The sequence below is a fragment of the Polistes canadensis genome, unplaced genomic scaffold (genome assembly GCF_001313835.1).
Source record: "Polistes canadensis isolate GaletaPanama2010 unplaced genomic scaffold, ASM131383v1 scaffold_245, whole genome shotgun sequence".
NCBI classification, from domain to species: Eukaryota; Metazoa; Arthropoda; class Insecta; order Hymenoptera; family Vespidae; genus Polistes; species Polistes canadensis.
This window is the reverse complement of record NW_014569792.1, coordinates 94,340-112,759: the sequence shown is the minus strand read 5'-3', so window position 1 is coordinate 112,759 and position 18,420 is coordinate 94,340. Positions and strand designations below refer to the sequence as shown.

At 33.6% G+C, this 18,420-nt stretch overlaps 1 protein-coding gene and 5 non-coding genes across 10 annotated transcripts in view; 4 read left to right on the top strand and 2 right to left on the bottom strand.

Annotated features, from left to right (window-relative positions):
- LOC106790542 (protein furry) overlaps positions 1 to 12,607 on the top strand; it is a 29,973-nt gene extending 17,366 nt beyond the window's left edge. For 2 of the 5 annotated variants that reach the window (XM_014755522.1, XM_014755520.1), the window contains 22 exons: positions 606 to 742; positions 3,826 to 3,930; positions 4,067 to 4,201; positions 4,298 to 4,566; positions 4,724 to 4,850; positions 4,935 to 5,125; positions 5,227 to 5,858; positions 5,946 to 6,111; positions 6,178 to 6,487; positions 6,571 to 6,874; positions 6,968 to 7,482; positions 7,568 to 7,876; positions 7,998 to 8,166; positions 8,587 to 8,759; positions 8,835 to 8,909; positions 9,434 to 9,607; positions 9,881 to 10,018; positions 10,120 to 10,298; positions 10,360 to 10,552; positions 10,639 to 10,896; positions 10,968 to 11,469; positions 11,589 to 12,607. In XM_014755522.1, coding sequence (XP_014611008.1) covers positions 606 to 742; positions 3,826 to 3,930; positions 4,067 to 4,201; positions 4,298 to 4,566; positions 4,724 to 4,850; positions 4,935 to 5,125; positions 5,227 to 5,858; positions 5,946 to 6,111; positions 6,178 to 6,487; positions 6,571 to 6,874; positions 6,968 to 7,482; positions 7,568 to 7,876; positions 7,998 to 8,166; positions 8,587 to 8,759; positions 8,835 to 8,909; positions 9,434 to 9,607; positions 9,881 to 10,018; positions 10,120 to 10,298; positions 10,360 to 10,552; positions 10,639 to 10,896; positions 10,968 to 11,469; positions 11,589 to 11,752 — 5,225 coding nt within the window. In that variant the 3' untranslated portion in view covers positions 11,753 to 12,607. Of the gene's footprint in view, positions 1 to 605; positions 743 to 3,825; positions 3,931 to 4,066; positions 4,202 to 4,297; positions 4,567 to 4,723; positions 4,851 to 4,934; positions 5,126 to 5,226; positions 5,859 to 5,945; positions 6,112 to 6,177; positions 6,488 to 6,570; positions 6,875 to 6,967; positions 7,483 to 7,567; positions 7,877 to 7,997; positions 8,167 to 8,309; positions 8,375 to 8,586; positions 8,760 to 8,834; positions 8,910 to 9,433; positions 9,608 to 9,880; positions 10,019 to 10,119; positions 10,299 to 10,359; positions 10,553 to 10,638; positions 10,897 to 10,967; positions 11,470 to 11,588 lie in introns of those variants that run through there. The other 3 variants (XM_014755521.1, XM_014755523.1, XM_014755524.1) reach the window with 3 other exon arrangements.
- On the bottom strand, positions 1,501 to 1,573 carry Trnaa-agc. Its single transcript has one exon. It is a non-coding gene; the product is annotated as a tRNA-Ala (tRNA).
- Positions 1,694 to 1,766, bottom strand: Trnaa-agc. The gene has a single exon. It is a non-coding gene; the product is annotated as a tRNA-Ala (tRNA).
- Positions 2,175 to 2,247, top strand: Trnaa-agc. Its single transcript has one exon. It is a non-coding gene; the product is annotated as a tRNA-Ala (tRNA).
- Positions 3,167 to 3,239, top strand: Trnaa-agc. The gene has a single exon. It is a non-coding gene; the product is annotated as a tRNA-Ala (tRNA).
- On the top strand, positions 3,361 to 3,433 carry Trnaa-agc. Its single transcript has one exon. It is a non-coding gene; the product is annotated as a tRNA-Ala (tRNA).
- Positions 12,608 to 18,420: the final 5,813 nt, after the last annotated feature.

Genomic DNA, 18,420 nt, shown 5'->3' with positions numbered 1-18,420 from the left:
TACTTAACACGTATTTTTTTTCTTTTTTTCAAGGATATAAAATAATAAGACGAATAATTAAATAAGCGATTAAATAAAATATTCAACGTGTGTGGTAGCCGATATATTAACGTAACATCCTTGATGACGATACGAGATTGTGTTATCTTTGAACGTTGAAATGAAGTAATTAAATTTACTCCCGGTTATGGTTGTATCAATATTGTAGCTGTATACTCGGAAACCGAAAAATAAAATCACGTACGATGAGAGAGAGAGATATGCGCGTATAAACAACCGTACGGAGGAAAATTCGTAGGACTACCGATTTGAGATATTAATTAATTAAATGAATACGATGAGAGGAGGTCTGATATTGATAATAAATGATTGATAAATTGAATATTGAATATTCAATGATCGGTTCTCTTACATTAAACTCGTCTTCGAATAATGAATTTTATTATAGCGTTACGTTTATTTTCATTTGTTTTTTTTTGTTTTTTTAATAATTAATTGTTAAAACCTCAAGAGAATAACGAGAGTTCCAACAAATGTAATTGTATAAACGGATATGCATGTTATTTAAATGTAAAATCCTTATGTTTTTTTTTATTGCATTTCAGAAATCACACACAGATTTCAAACAGCCCGCCGTGAAGTAAGACAACTGTTGCTTCAATATTTATTACCTTGGTTGCATAACATGGAATTAGTTGATCCCAACGTACCACCACCATCAAATCCTCTAAGTTATTATCAGGTAAATCGATATTATTTTTGAAAATTCGCATTCTCGCATTACGCTCGTTAATATTTCATTTTGATCTTAATCGAATTTAATTTATGAAATAGCTGAAGAGAACTTTTGGAAACTATTTTCAATACTGACGACATACGGATATAAGAAATTTTATGATATTAAATTGCAGTTCTTAAAAAAGCCACTCGTCGTATATCATTGCCGACAAAAACGTCTTTTAGCAATTTGCCAAATGAATTATAGCGATCATAACCGGAATTTACGCACTTTTGCGAAAATTCTGGATCATTTTCATTTATCGAAATGGGGATTAAGAGATGGATTATTAAATCCCTTAAGTGATATTAATTTAATGGTGCATCAAAACTAGATAAATATATTGATCATGTTTCGATCTGTGTAGAATTAAAGGATATAATAATACATATATTTTAAACATTATTTTTATGTACATATATATATATATATTTCCATAAAAATGAACATTCTGCATTCATTTTTATTGCGCAATGTAACAATCAATTATAACTATAGATATTATTTTATTGTTATTGTTATCTATGACAAATATTTTCTGTTTTTATTTATTTATTAAATTATTATTTCTGCATTCGTTAGTTGAAAGTACAAATAAAATGATCAAAGTGAATTGATCATTAGCCACGTTACGTCGTAAATAGGTAAACTATAATGTTTGTTATTTTGGAAGGGAAAGATTTTTATAAATAATTATTAATTGTAAAAAAAAAAATGATACTTGGAGGCGCCGGGCATCGATCCCGGTACCTCTCGCATGCTAAGCGAGCGCTCTACCATCTGAGCTACGCCCCCAGTTGATACAGTTTACTTTAATAATCGAACATGATCGACGAATGTGATCTACTTTTGGTGAAAGGTATGAGTAATAAAAAAAACAATAAAAAATAAATATTTTAAGAAAAAATATATACTTGGAGGCGCCGGGCATCGATCCCGGTACCTCTCGCATGCTAAGCGAGCGCTCTACCATCTGAGCTACGCCCCCGATATTCTACAAATTGAGAAATAATATTGTGTCTGTTCATAACAACCCCCTTGAGAGAATTAATTTTCTATATACGTCAGTCTCTTCAATATATTTTTCATCTTTTTAACAATGTAATCTTGTCGAATGTAATATCACTCAAGTGATTCTTCGTTATTCATAAACGAACGAAAAATTTATTTAATTATATTTAATCCTTGTATAATTGTTTCATACAATATTCCTCCAATTACTTTTTAGCTTATTAGAAATTGAAATTAATCTTAAAATTTGCAATTGCAGTAAAGTATGAATAGAAAATATTACGTATTATATGTGTTTGCATATTTTAAAGTTTTTATTTTATTTTATTAAGTTAACGTTTTTCTCAACCACATAAGAATTTTTTTAAACATTGTTTTATCAACTGGGGGCGTAGCTCAGATGGTAGAGCGCTCGCTTAGCATGCGAGAGGTACCGGGATCGATGCCCGGCGCCTCCAAAATTTATTTTTATTTTTGCACCAATTTATATCAACCCTTTTTTGGATTCCGAATTTATATTTCAATGTTTTGTTATAACAGCTATCCCAACCAACTGTTAAATGTTTTATTTGAAATTACCTACAATTAAAAAGTATAAGGCAATTTAAATAAGAGTAAATCAATTCAATTAAATATTTATTTTATTTACACTATATATTGTTGTATATTGTAATTTTCAAATGTATATCTGTCGAGATAAAAATTAAATTGACGTAGTAGGAGTGCAAAATGGTTAATTAATAACGAGTAATTGAATGATCCTTGCGAAAAATTGGTAGAGAACATTTTAATACTTTTTGAATGATTTTTTCGATCAAAAAATGTATAGGTATTATTTTACACGTATCTCATAGATATTCATATCAATTCTGTTATAAACGTTGCGTGAAATTTTCTGGGATTTAAAGCTTTATGTTTAATGTCAAAAGCGTAATACATCCTTTGATATCGTAGCATTGATTGCATTCCAAATCAAACAAGTTACACATGGCTGATCTTTTTGTATACGTGCAATTTCTGCAATATGTTTTAATCAATGTGCTAAAACAAATTCGATGAATTACGTTAGAGGCGTAATCCGTGGTTCGATATGAAAATACAAACTTTAACTCTTCTCTCATTCTCCCTTTCTCTCTCCCTCTATCTTTTCTTTATTTGTTTTTATTAATATTTAATAAAAATGTATTCATCGAATTAATTTATTTGATAATCAAAATCACTGTGGGAGTAATTCATTTAGATGCATGCAATCTATGTACTATGATCGATATATGAATCCATCTATCGACTATTTCTTAAAAATAATTTTTGTAAACAATTTATTTATATTTTTAGTTCCTGAAAACAAGTTGAGTTAGAGTATCAGGAACATTCAATGGGGGCGTAGCTCAGATGGTAGAGCGCTCGCTTAGCATGCGAGAGGTACCGGGATCGATGCCCGGCGCCTCCAAGTATATATTTTTTCTTAAAATATTTATTTTTTATTGTTTTTTTTTATTACTCATACCTTTCACCAAAAGTAGATCACATTCGTCGATCATGTTCGATTATTAAAGTAAACTGTATCAACTGGGGGCGTAGCTCAGATGGTAGAGCGCTCGCTTAGCATGCGAGAGGTACCGGGATCGATGCCCGGCGCCTCCAAAAGTTTCTTTTTTTTTTTTTTAATAATCATTTATTTATTTTTTTAAACCGACAATTTGAAAATTTATATTGTCTTAGGTGCTACTCCTAAATCATTTTTAGAAAAACCTTTCTAAACTTGTTTTTTTTTAAATTGTTTTTAGAATTCATTCCTATTAAATTCTTTTAGACTAAATGTTTACATAACTCAGGTATATTGATCAGATTATTTACCAATAATAGAATAAATAAATTAATGTTTTTTTTTTATTTCAAATAAATAAAAATGTCATATGCCTCAAGTTTTCATCTTGATCGTTTTATTTTTTATCAAAATAATTTTAGTATACGTTCACTTGTTCATATTGGATTGATAATAATAATTTGTTTTAATTTGATTTTATTTGATATAGTATTACGCGAGTGAAATAACACGAGGTGGAGCACGTAGAGAAGGATGGGGTAGCGCAGAGGCAACAGAAATGGTGCTGAACAATTTGTTTTACATCACAGCAAAGGTAATTTCGAAGTATTTCGTGAAAGAATGTTGATTGAATTTGACGAGCTTTTAATTCAACACTTATAGAGATCTATAATAGAAATAATAATAATAATAAGTTAAGTAAATCTATTTTTATTGTTCTTTTTCGTAAGTTTTCCGATGAACATCCTAAAGACATCGAAGAACTGTGGGCAACACTTTGTGGTTGTTGGCCTAACAATCTTAAAGTAATCCTACGTTATCTTATAATTGTATCGGGTATGGCTCCTCAAGAGTTACTATCTTATGTAAGTATATCATCATAGAAAATAAATGATATATTTATTTATTTATATATATAAAAATGTATGCAGAAATAGTAGAAAAATGATGAAATGATTTAGGCCAAACGAGTGGTACTCTACTTGGCCAGAGCACGACCCGATCGTCTCGTAGACGAAATGATGACCGAATTGCAAACAGTCGAGACACTTAATTGTTTGATCGAGCGTACAGAAACACCACCATTTTATCGGTTAACCAGCATGCGTAAGGCATCGTCTCACAGCGATGCACCTACCGCGGATCCTGCTAATCCTCCGCGAGATTTGGGAGTCGAAAAAGGTACCATTCATACTAAACGACATTCTGGCGAGGATCCCGTTAAAACTGGGTATGAGATTTGCCTTTTTTTTGTATCTAAAGGATATTGCACGATATATATGATGGTCCGTTGTATATTTTTCTTGTACATCTTTTTCTTTTCTGTTTTTTCTGTTTCTTTTTTTTCTTTTTTTTTTTTTCTTTTACTACGTGATCTTTACGATTAGTTCCAAGTCCGATACTGCGTTACGTGCTCTCGCTGGATTTCAAACCCCGAGGGCAGAAAAAACTAGGACAGCAAGTGGGCCGCCAGTTCTTCCGGACGATTTGTCGACTCCTACGACGGAAGTCGAAGTATATTTTTCATTTCTTTTTTTTATCCTATTGTATATATATATATTTATTATACAATATTTCATTGTATATACATGACCCTAGCTAACTACAGACGAATCGTGTTATATCGCACGAACTGGACCAGTGGGTTTGAGTGGTAAACCTCAATGCATTGGTGAAAAATTTGACATACCACAACCTCACCCATTGCCAATGCCAGAATACGGCGGATATTTTGCACCCTTAACCGAATACCTTCCTGACAGTTCGCAGCCCATAAGTGGCTTTCATAGGTATATTAATTAATAATATATCAATAGGTTTTATATAATTCATCTATCCTATCAATATTTTTATTTAAGTTGTGGATCATAGGATTTATTCGTAATTCCAGATGCAACATAGCAGTTATGCTGCTGACCGATGTTGTTGTAGATGGAGTACAAGTTGATTGGACAATTCATGTTCCTTTGATGTTGCATATTGTCTTTTTGGGTTTGGATCATTCGAGGCCACTCGTAAGAGATCACTGTCGCTGTCTTATATTGAATTTACTAGTCGTTCTTGGTGATCACAGAGATCATCTTGGGGTAGCAAGAATCTTACTTGCCTCGAAGACCAAACAATTAGGTTTAGGTCTTCCTACGCCAGCTTTGCCAGTTTTAGAACATAATTTCACCGAAGTTGACCCAGAATTTGACAGTTATCTGTATGGACCACCGCCAGCACCTCCACCCACTACACCTCCACATTCTTCTTCACCTCCTCCGTCCTGTACACCGCCTCCACCACCTCCTCCTCCGCCACCACCATTGCCTCCTTCATTTACGGAGACATCTTCGTGTTTTCCTGCACCACCTCCTCCTCCACCACCACCTCCTCCACCGTCTTTACTATCATCAGCTAATGGTACTCCCACTCATTCACCCGTCCCTGTATCTGTGTCCAGTACCCCAATATCAATGAGTCATGTATTCCAGCAACTCGTAGACAATTGCAAAGATTATAGCAGTCCCCATTCGTATGGTACGACATTTTCAATTAAATGCAACACAGTTAGAGATTCTCTAAATCGATTTTACGTTTATCGATTAACATTGATCTTTGTGTCAGATTCAACGGTATGCAATAGTTGGCCAGCAACAACGGGTACAGGCACAACTATACCACCTGTTATAGTTACACCAGAGGATAGTAATAATTGGGTTGGACCTCAACCTGGTCCCAACATGCCTATTCAAGATGTTATCAAATCTTTGATTAACTTTCTTGCATCTAGGTATGTACGAAAGTATCTACGATTTAATCGATGAAGTATTTTATAACAATCCTGGATTGATCATAGAATAAATCAACCTTTATGGAATTATGAAGATATGACTGCTAAAGTATGGTGGGTTCGTAGTGCCGAACAACTCACTATATTGTTACGACACGTTTTAAGAGTCTTCCGTGATTCTTTACCTCATGCATTAGTAAGTCAAAGATGGGCTCAAATTGCATTGCAATTGGGATTGTCCTGTTCGTCAAGACATTATGCTGGACGTTCTCTTCAAGTGTTTCGAGCGTTACGTGTTCCTATTACATCACGCATGCTATCCGATATTTTGTCTAGATTAGTTGAAACGGTTGCTGAACAAGGCGAGGACATGCAGGTATTCAAATTATTTATACTGACGTACATTCGTTTGTTATATTTTAACGAATGACAATACGAAATGATTTCATTCTAATACAGGGCTACGTGACGGAATTACTTTTAACTTTGGAAGCTGCTGTTGATTCATTAGAATCCGATTTTAGACCATTAGATTTTATGAAAGAAATATTTAAATCAACCCCCAATTTAAATAACAAAGATCCCGTATCTGGTATTGTGATCGGTGGTAAACGTAGTCCTGGAATAAATGGTTGTGGTCCCACGGGACCACAAATTCTGTCTCATTTAAATCAAGTTGGACATACGCGAAGTACCAGTTATTCTGTTAGTTATTGTATGAAGAAATCAAGTGGTGGTAACACAGCTGTTAGTGAATTGAAAGGTTATTATTTTTGCCATTGAATATAATAAGTATATTTTATCTTATAGATTATTTGTAAATTTATCATTTATTTGTTTTTTTTTCTTCTTTTAGAATTAGATAATAGAGGGGGTTGTAACAAATATCCGAATTCTAATCTTTCGAGATCAAGATCGGCACAATCTTTGAAATTACTCGGCGATTCTGCTACCCAGGATGATAAGATGACTATTTTAGCACAGTTATTCTGGTTATCGGTTTCGCTTTTGGAATCGGATTATGAACATGAATTTCTTCTAGCATTGAGATTGCTAAGTCGAGTACTTCATAGGTTACCATTGGATCGTCCAGATGCAAGAGACAAAGTTGAAAAGTTACAACAACAATTAAGATGGAATTCTTTTCCCGGTGTCCATGCTCTTCTGTTAAAGGGATGCACAAGTCCGAATACATACGAGCCGGTTGTAACGTTGCTATCACAGTTTACACCATTATTGGATTTACCAGTTGTTGATCCCACTCAAAGCTTAGCTTTTCCAATGAACGTGGTCTCTTTACTTCCATACATGTTGCTGCATTATGAAGATGCAAATGAATTGTGTATTAGAAGTGCAGAAAATATAGCACAAGTAAATAATCTTCAGAAATTTATCATTATTTTTACATATTTGTATATCGTCACACACACAATTTATATTATACGTTTGTATACAGGTAAGTGCAGAGAAAGGGAAGAAACTCGAAAATTTGGGTACTGTAATGACTTTATACAGTCGTCGTACATTCAGTAAAGAAAGCTTTCAATGGACTAAATGTGTCGTTAAATATCTTTACGATACTTATGCTCATTTGAGTTTTGACATGTTAGCCTTTTTGGTTGAGGTATTAGAAAAGGGTCCAGGAAGTGTTGCTTTACCTGTACTCAGTATCATACACTGTATATTACATTATGTTGATCTTGCATCGCAAGCTGCTCAGCCTATCAATACTGAACTCTTACAAGTTATTTCAAAATACGTGGAAGTAAGTTGCTTCTTTATTTTAATTTAATAAATAAAAACCATAAATAAATCTCTCAAAGAGAGAGATAGAGAGAGAGAGAGTTAAAGAATTTAACTTTATTTTGTTGTAATTATTTAAACAGGGACCTCATTGGAAGGAAGCATTAAAAATTTTAAAACTTGTAGTAACAAGATCCTCAACTTTAGTTGCCCCACCAACATCAATGCATGTACCATCGTGGGAATCATCTTTGGCATCTCCGCATCCAAGTTTCACGGATACGGAGATATTTACTAAAAAAGAATTACCTGGTATGTCACTTATTCAATTAATATATATATTATTACATTTTTGCATGCAGTAAATATATAATAAATATAAATTTGATTATTTTTTTCTTTTGCAACGCGGCATTTGCTATCACTGATCGGATTACTTATTTGTCAACATTCAGGTTGCGATAAAAATAATAATCATAACGTGTAGCTTGCAATCAAATAAACTTAACATCATTTTTCTATACTTCATTGTCTTTTATACAATTCTTTTTTTCTCTCTTTCTCTTTTTAATTTCTAATCTGTACCGCTGTTTTCTTTTTTTCATCTCATTTTTATTTAAAAACTGTATATTAACATATTTTACAGTAATGTATAACCGTCGAACAATTTACAGTTTTATTTATATTTTTATATATCAAGATTTATAATACAAGTACAATTTTATTATATAGGCAGGACAATGGATTTCACTTTCGATCTTTCCCAAACACCTGTGATTGGAAGAAGGTGGTTAATCAGACAAGGTAACGAAGAAAAATCTTCGAGTTCACCACAATGTTCTATGTCTCTTTCACCAGCAGAAAGTACCGCAGTTTCTGGATGGAAAAGGCCTTGGATGTCACAGGTTTGTGTTTTTAATATATATTTTCTTATAATTATCTTGATACACGTATAAAATAAAATTTGATATTTCCTACAGGGTCGTGTTAGAGAATGTTTAGTGAACTTGTTAACAACGTGTGGACAAAGAGTTGGATTACCTAAGAGTCCATCGGTTAGTATTAAACATATATATTATTTAGCATTTCAAATTAGATTTTCTCCATTCCTACCAGCTCGATAGTTAATAAATAGCCCCCCATTCCTCTCGTCAAAATTTATTTCCATTATATATCCTTTTTTAGGATGAACACATTAGTTCAATGACATTGTATAGCAAGGTAAAAAAGGTTTTTTTATATAAATACGATTTGCACCTTAACAGCGATAAATATTGTTCAGACGTCACGAACAATAGAAAACAAAACAAACAAAAATCAAAAAGATTACAATAAGTGAGTGAAACGTTACACGCTTTAATGTAAATGTAGTAGACACACTTGCATACAGCTAAATTGGAAATCGATGCATAGGACGCAAACATCGATTGAATCATTTGAACACACGGAAAAGTGCACTTTAAACGGAATAGTGTTTTGCGATATAAAATATAGAATATATCAAAGTAAAATAAGAAAATAAAAAATTAGATTATTCGTTATACACTAATCGAAAATGAAATATAATATTTGAACGTAGGTGATATTCAGTCAAAGTTCTGACTTAATGGAGAGGCAATCATCGATGGCGTCATCTACAGAGGAAGTTTCTGGTGCGAACAATGATTTAAGTGGTGGTTCTCGACGAGACGATGAACAATTTGGGGTGTTCAAAGATTTTGACTTCCTTGAATATGAGAGCGAAAGTGTCGAGGTAACAACTGATATTTGTTTAATTCATTTGTTGTGCACTGTATACATATCTCGTATCAATGGTATACACATTTTATTTGTTTTTCTGCAATTCGATATTTTTCAAATGTCATAAAAAGTGTTTTTTTTTTTTKTTAAAAATAATCGTTTGCCATTAAAAACATAGCGCGTTATTTTTTTCCTCCACCAAGTAGATGGGTTTACAAATAAACCATACTACTCGTGATGAATAGGTATTATTATTCGAATTATAAGCATTTTCATATCTATATAGGGTGAAAGTACGGATAACTTTAACTGGGGTGTTAGACGACGTCCTCTCAGTGAAGGAGAGGAAAGGGAACCTAGTCTACGACAGTTTGAGGAAAGTTTGAGCGAAAAAACCCAAACGTCGAGCAAACATACTACCAGAGTAAATATTTCTACAATTTATTTATTTTATTTTTGTGTTATAACACAAAAATAACACACACCCACACACAGAAAGACGTAAGAATAATATTACAATTATAGCGGGGAGTCACGGAAGAATCGTCTGACGATGAAGCCGGTTCAGAATCACCATTGGATGAAGTACCAAGTGGATCAGGAGCTGGACAAGAAGCTAACAGTATTCCAGGAATGTTTCCACCTTCTTCTCTTTCGATACCGAGCCGAACACGTCACGACTCATCCACAAGGTCTGACACGTCGTAAGTTTCTAAATAAGAATCCTGACGAATTGTATTTTCGAATTTGTCCATTTTTCTACAGCGGTTCTAGCGCAGGAGATCTCGGAGATGTGACACCTTGCAACGCGTCACCAAATTTATCCGCATTAATGCCGTTCAGACAGGTTGTCAGGGACGACGCCGAAGAAATTTGGCGCCAACAAATTCAAGCTCTCGTCACTCAGGCACCTTATACCACATTAGATTTCTTTCAATTATTAAGTAGAATTATAAGGGTAATTATATAACTTATTGTTAAACTTGATTGTTGTTTAAACAAACGTAAAATCGTATAGGCAATATTTTGTTTTCGTATTACTAGGATGTGAGCAGTAAATCAGTGGGCCTGACTCGGGAAGCATGCGCTTTATTATCAAACGGCAGTCCTGCTTCTAAACAATTAGGATATCATTTATCTAGTCACGCAGAATTACTTAGCGCGAAAGCCGAACCACCGTTAGTTTGGTTTTCCGTTTCCATTTTTTCGCATCAAAGATTGCACGAATCTTTGCGTTTCGAAATGTTGGAAATACAGCAACATCTCGAAACGTTTCCTGACAGAAAATATCACGCCACGGAGGTAAATAATTCATTTATTTCTAATATATCGATTAGATTTATCGATACTACATTCAAAAATGTTAATTATAGTGTTTGGAAACGGTAAAAGCAACGACGAAACTTCAAGCATTAGGTGGTACCACTACGATGGAACTTGGTTTTGAGGAAATGTTTTTAGATCTGGGCCGGTCATTTTACAAATTGCATCTTCAATTATTGTTATTGATAAAGGCATCGAACAAAATGTTAGGAATATTAATAAGTGCCGCGAGAAACGTACAGATACCCTTACAAGATATATCAACTGAAATATCTAATATGAAGACAGCATTGAGTAGAGCTTTGGAAGAAAGTACCGAAAGTGAACGAGGTACACCGACTCCAACGCCCAGTCCTAGTCCTTTGCCAGCTGTTGGAGCCGTTGAAGATATCGCAAGGGTTGCCGAACTTCTTAGAAATGCAAGATGGTGTCCAGCTTTGGAAGCTGTTAGATTACACAGAGCTCAATGGCCTGGTGATCCTTTCCACGATGACGATGATGTAACAACAGCCGTTAACATGTATTGTAAACACTTGGGACAAGATAGATCTGGTATGTTTTGACATTTTTAAAAAAAATAATCTTTCCATCTTTCGCGCCAAAATCTAACTGTCTCTTATATTTTTTGCTTCTTTTTTTTTGCTATTTTCTTTTTTTTTTTATCTCTTCAGATATTTTCGTGGTCACCCGAACTGACGATGAAATGGTTGAAATCTTTAATAAACTCATGAGCAGTTTATTTCAAGTTCTTACATCTGTGACAGGTCTCGAGGGATCCGCGAAATCAGCGCGTGCACAACAGGATCATTCTAATCATTCGAAAAACGACTGTTAATTTATAAGCATTTTAGTATTATTGACAACTTGCCTAAACGTATATAAGAGCTCTTACAAATTTTAATAATCTTTATGAATGTATCGCGTAGCATAAAATTCGTAGAAAAAAGAAAAAAGGGGTGAGAGAGAGAGAGAGAATATATCGAGAAGAAACAGAAGAAAGAAAGAAAGAAAAAAAAAAAAAGATTAACGAGAGCAAAAGTACGAAATCGTTGTCTTATTTTTTTTTAATCTTATTTCGTGTATATTTTTTTCTCCTTTTTTTACATTACGTCTTGCTTTTAATATCATATAAGTAACGTTAAAAGATTATTTATGAAAAAGAAGAACCAAAAATAAACGTACTGATGCTCGACAAAAATAATATCGATCTATGTTTTGTAAAGAAAAAATGGCGGCGGACACTCCGACGTATAATTTTCGGTTATTGATTAGCGAATACGATCTTGAATCATGCTTCAACGTAAAGAATTTTGCTTGCCGATTTATCAAGAAAGCTATTAAAAAAGCTACGAGAATAATAAGTGACATGGTTTGTTAACAAAAATTTCTTTATCATTTTATTAAACTGATTATTTAAAAATTCGATACTTTATAGGACGATATTTCTGATCTAACGGTGCGAAGAAATTCTACTGTTACCAGATCATTGAGTTATTTTGGCGTCGAGTGGCCCACTTGTGGTAATATTGATAAACAAAATATTTCAATCAGTCTCCAAAATGAAATGAAAGCGTGGAATAATTTGCCGGTAAATTTGAAGAAAATAATTAAATGAAAGAAAAATTTTTCAAGAGAAAAAACATATCTGACATATGCGAATTACGCGTTTTTAGGAATTAAAGGATTGGATGTTCAGTATAGAATTTGTTAGTCTTTCTGCCTTGAATAATACAGATTATTACAGATATAAAATATTTTGGAGCGTACCTACGAAATCGTATCCCGAACCACAAGTTACGGTTTACCTAAGATTCCGTATAGCTGTAAATCTTGATTACCCAGCACATTATCCTGTAAATGTAAGTTAATAATATCCTCGTGTTCAAATAATTACACACAGTTAGGAATAAGGATAAACGCGCGTATAATTAAACACATACTTTTTCAACTCAGGTCACGTATATTATCGAAGCTCGTAATTTGATTAATCGATTGGATACAATGTTTCAACCTAAATGGCTTTACGATATATTAGATATGAAAACTATGATGTTCAAGTCATTTGAATCTTAAACAACAAAGATGTTTCTTATTCCTTATCGAATCTAATTATAATTATATATATATATATATATATATTTATAGAAAGAGAGAGATGGTTAAAACTTTGGACATGTGCATCAAACAAGGCTCAACATTTTTACATTTGCATTTTGAAAGTATATTACGTAGCGTGCAAAGTGTCGTAAAAGTAAGAGTGTCAGATTTCTCTACGAGCCGGCGCGACGAGAGCACGCGCCCGGCTAAACTCGGTTGCAAGCACACCGGACGCCGGTTCACTTTGGTCGGTCAAACAATAGGAGCAGGTGATACCCCAAGAAGAGAGAGAAAGGGTAGTATACCTTCTCCTACTACTACTACTACTACTACTTTGCTCTCTTTCAATTACGTTTACCACGCTCTCTCGTATTAACCCATTAGTGCCGAGTCGTTTCCACGATTCATTTACGCGAACTCAACTTCAAAACATATATATATATATATATATATTTTATAATACCCATCGAATTGTTTTTAATTTTTTCAACATTTTCTTTCTCATTTTGTTAGGGTGAACCGAAAATTCGTGCATGTTTTTTTTTGGTATTTATTTCCAAAGTAAATCTTACAAAAAAACAATTCACGGTTATGCAGTTTAAATACAATGAACGTTGCGAACTTTTTGGTTCACCCTAACAGCAGTAGCCTAATTGGATTTTGTTTTCTTCTTCTTATTTTCTTGTGTACGATGTTATCTTCGAACGAATAGTTAAAAAAAGATATTCTTTCTAAGTCTCCCACGAAGAAGATAGGCATTCGTGGACTAGAAAGAATATATCTATGTAGAAATTCAGCGATTACGTATGTATTTTTACGTGTATGTGTACACTTTACCATGATGTATACATCAAGGGGAGGTGCAATCCGTGCGTTGGTCTCTTTCTATTTTCTTTTTTTTGTGTTCAATTCTTCTAACTTCGGTTTTGGTAATAGTGAGACAACGATGAAGAACCCAAGGATGACAATTCGAAAATCTTCAAGGGATTTTAACTGACTTTCAAATACACATGGTGGTCGAAAGCAATTGGGGAGGTCTTTCTATCTCAGCAGGAGCCCCAGAATCGCTAACCACGTGTCAAGTACATTCAAATGAACTGAAAGAATATGATTCTATTATCTTTTCGTGGTTATATTTGTTTTTACCTATATAAACATTTTGTTCTTTACTTGTTGACCATTTGAATCAAAAGGTTATTTTTGAATAGATCAAATATATATTTATTGTATCTCCAAAAAAAGTTAAAAGGTAGCACGTGTTGATTACACACGTATACTACACGCCTATATGTATTTTTTCTTTTTAGGAACTATCATCTTTCACCTTACATTCTGTTAAATCGTATCTTTTCAAAGTTTTGACAAGAAATTCCGTATTTTCTACGCTTTTCTCACAAGGGTTTAGGTAGCCAGCAGGTTGCACTTTCAGGTCAAAGAAAAGAAGATCCGTTTGATGTGTAATCTGAGAAGAAGAAGAAGAAGAACAAGAAGAAGAAGAAGAAGAAGAGGTCGGTCGGTCGACATGCCTTTTTATTTTTCTTTTAACCGGTGTGAAATTGAATTCATTCAAATAAAACACGCCTGTTTTGTTGGTTTCATTGAAAAAATCCTATTTAATGTTTTACACAATTCATTCTCTTTCTTTTTATTTCCTTTTTTTTTTATTTTGGTATTCCATATTTCACATAAATCTCATGCAAATAAAGATGGGAGAAATGAGAAGGAAATGAAAGGAAAACAGGAACACCCTGTGTCCCTTTTGTAAATAATCAATCACGGAATGTGGGTCAAAGAAGAATTTCAATCGGTAAGAGCAGCAACCACCATCACAACTACCAACAACCATATCATAACCACACAACCATTACGATAACAACCACCATCGTTTGTCTATATTTAAACGGGAGGGATTTTTTTTTTCTACTGCCATGTCCTAAACATCACATCCGCTGAGGTGCTTCCTTCTTCTTCTTCTTTTTCTTCTTCTCTGTAATTCTTCATCGCGGTTCTGTGTGTGCTTGGTTCGAACGAAGAAAAGTTTAAAAGAAAAGAAAGAGAAAGTAAATACCGGTAAAAGAACCACCACCAAACTCCTCATTCTCATTCTCCTTCTTCTCCTCCTCAATTCCAGCAGCTTCAAACATCCGTTGCACCAGCCGTCGTCAGATTTTCTTACTCTCTTCATTATTTTATCATCTTCAATCCTTTTATTTTACCTCCTACCTATATCTACCTATTTCTTCTTAGTCTAGTTATAGTTATTCTAGTTCTAGTTCTAGTTAATGAAAATGAAATTGAATGAATGAAAATGAAAAACACATTTGAATCAAACCCCTAACTGATGGAAACAATGAGTTTCCCTATAAAAGAAATAACATTAAGAACAAATTGGGGTGGAGTGGAGAGGTGGTGAAGAAAATAAAAGGGAAAAGGAAAAGAAGATGATGTCCGTCGTCCGTGAACACGGTGCGACACGTTTTCAACTACTTGGAGACAGACCCACGTGCAAGACTATGAACCAACTCGAATCACCAGCTGCCGATCCATCGGTGCTGACTCCTGGAGCCCTGGAGTCTCGATCTAAAATTAGCGAAAGCAAAGCACCCCCGCCTAGCCCTTACATGGCCACGTCGCGTCGTACACCACACGTTCCTCCTCCTCCTTCTCCTCCACCTCCTCTCGGTTACTTTCAAAGAAGAAACCAACAACAAAAAGTATTAAAAAAAGAAAAGAAGAAGGCAAAAAGGAAACAATAATAATCCGTTGCTTTAGCACGAGCCACGCGAGTCGATCGTGTGCGATATTATTCCACAGCTGTTGTTTCAAGGGAGGCCCTTTCCCCCTGCTCCCCTGTCCCCCTGCCCCTTCTCGTGTGTTTGCTTCGATAAAGATCTACGACGATGACGAGAACGAACCAAAAAAAAAGAAAAATGTTAAACGAAAGAAAGAGTTATTTAATTTGCACGTATATTATGGTGGTCGTTCGAAGTAATAAAAATTCAAATAATATTAGGGTATTATATAAATATATGGTATAATGAATAAAATAATGATTAGGAATATGAATAAATGATTAATTATTAGTTTATTATTATTAGGATGAACTAATAAATGTTTGTGAGTATTTTTTAATATTTATTTCTAAAGTAAATTTGTATGGAAATATTAAAAAAACAATTCTATTTTATACAGCTACGAAGTAAAATTTCGACAGAATAAACGCAAGAAATTTGGATTAAATTTCTAATAATATCAAAGAAATTGATTATATGTGTAATATGTTTTCTAACGAAACTTTAACGTTCACCCACGAAGTTTCTTTTTTTTTTTTTTTTCTTTTGCTACACGATAAAAGTTAAAGGGAAGAAACATCCGCAGTTAACCACATGGCTTCTCAATGGAAAAATAACGCGACAAGCATTGAAAAAGATTACGTCGTCGATGATCAGAGTAAGAATGAACGAACAACTAACTGTGTCCCTTTTCTTTTTCACAGGATGTTTTTATTATTTCGCATAAAGGTTTATCCGTGTACACATCTTCAATTGAAAATAAATTAATTGAAAATTAATTGTAATATTAAAAGACAAAAAGATTAAAATGATATATCATAAATGAATTTGTTTAATTAACACGTTAAAATTCGAACGTATTTGACAATGAAAAAGTTGTTACAAAGATTAAAAATTTAGGTATCCTTTAGAAGTTCGTTGCTCTTTAATATTTGATGGGCCAGAGGGCCACGAAAGAAGAAGAAGAAGAAATCCTTTCGATCTTCCTCGTGGTACAGGAGGAGAAACCTACGTCGTCTGAGTACATCTGCGCCGAGCGGATGCAGCCTGCATTTTATGGCCGCCCAATGCAACCGATTCTCGTTTCTGCACCCGCACTCACACCCCTGCGAGTACCACCTTCAGCACGCGGCACAACGACTTCTATAATTAGATTTCCTTTTCTTCCCTTCAACGTTAGACACCTTCGAGACCCACGTAAACCTACGATCTTTTTCCTTACGTTACGAATCTTACGAATCTCTGACGGACATCCCTTCTTTTTATTTTTTTTTTCTGGGCAGGAGCGGGTTTATCTTCGTCCTTCCTTTGAGATGTCACTCGTTGGATCGTTGAGAAAAAAGAAAAAAGATTTCGATGATTATATTCCTAAAGATTTCTTACTTAAGATATTATTATATCAGATTTAATAATAATTAATGTAATTTTCCGATAGATATGTAACCCCAACGCTTCCATTTTCTGACGTTAACAGTGTCTTGACCAAAAGCATTACAGATATTTTTTGCAACTTCATTTTATTTTCTTCCCAATTGGAATTCGTAAAGCATGCAATACCGAATATGTTCCTAATCTTAATCTAGTTTCTCAAAGTAAAACAGTTCGAACAGAAACTTTTTGCTGAAAATCTTGTTAAATTATGCTTCATACTTTTTGTATGTATCAGGCATTTGTAGGTTATGTTGATAAAGTTAGCAGCAAACAGGATTCTATACGAACATTAAGAAACGATATTAATTATTATTAGACCCAATACTTTGAATTAAATAACAATGATTATGTAAAGGATTAACAATAAATAAATAATTTATTATTAACGTGAAATATAAATGTTAACAATTTGTTAAGTTTAGTTGTTCAATGTTGTAATTACCGATACTTCATAATAATTTGTATCATATTAAATCAAGTTTATAGGAAATTAATTTTACTTATAGTTTTGCCGTTTGATGGAAAACTACGATCACTCGAGCGTGACATTAACGAGTCATTCACGGATGTCACAGGTTTCTATTCGGCTATTTCAAACAGGTTGCGTTCGGTTCTATTTTTTGATCATTGGCAACGACCGGATCCATGGATTCGTGCTCGTGTCGACGACAGGTAGGCAGATAGGTAATTCAAATGGCAACGATTAAATCGTGCAGGCCCGATCTATAAATGTATCCCGTCGTGCCAAAGTATCATCGTGGCATCTTCGTAATTATAAATATCATTTAATCCGTTGGTAATCGGCCAGAATATTCTGACTCTCTAAAGTGGGAAATTTATGATCATAGCTAAGTTGTAGAAAATCTTTTCGGTCATAATATTATACTCCTCCTCCACCCACCACCACCACACACACGCTTTTATGATCAACAATAAAACAAAAGAAAAAAAACTATAGCTAAGGATATCCAATACAATATTGTTCCTTATTTTACGATTTTATATAAATATTTCTATCTTTTTGTTTTTTAAACAAATGTGGTGGTTTGATATTACAATTATTTAAATGTTATGCATTTGCAAATAAATTGTTTTGTTAAATATTTAAGTATATAAAAAAGATTGATTTATATCTTGTATAATGTACAGATACATAATATATCTTGTTAAAAAATATATTTGT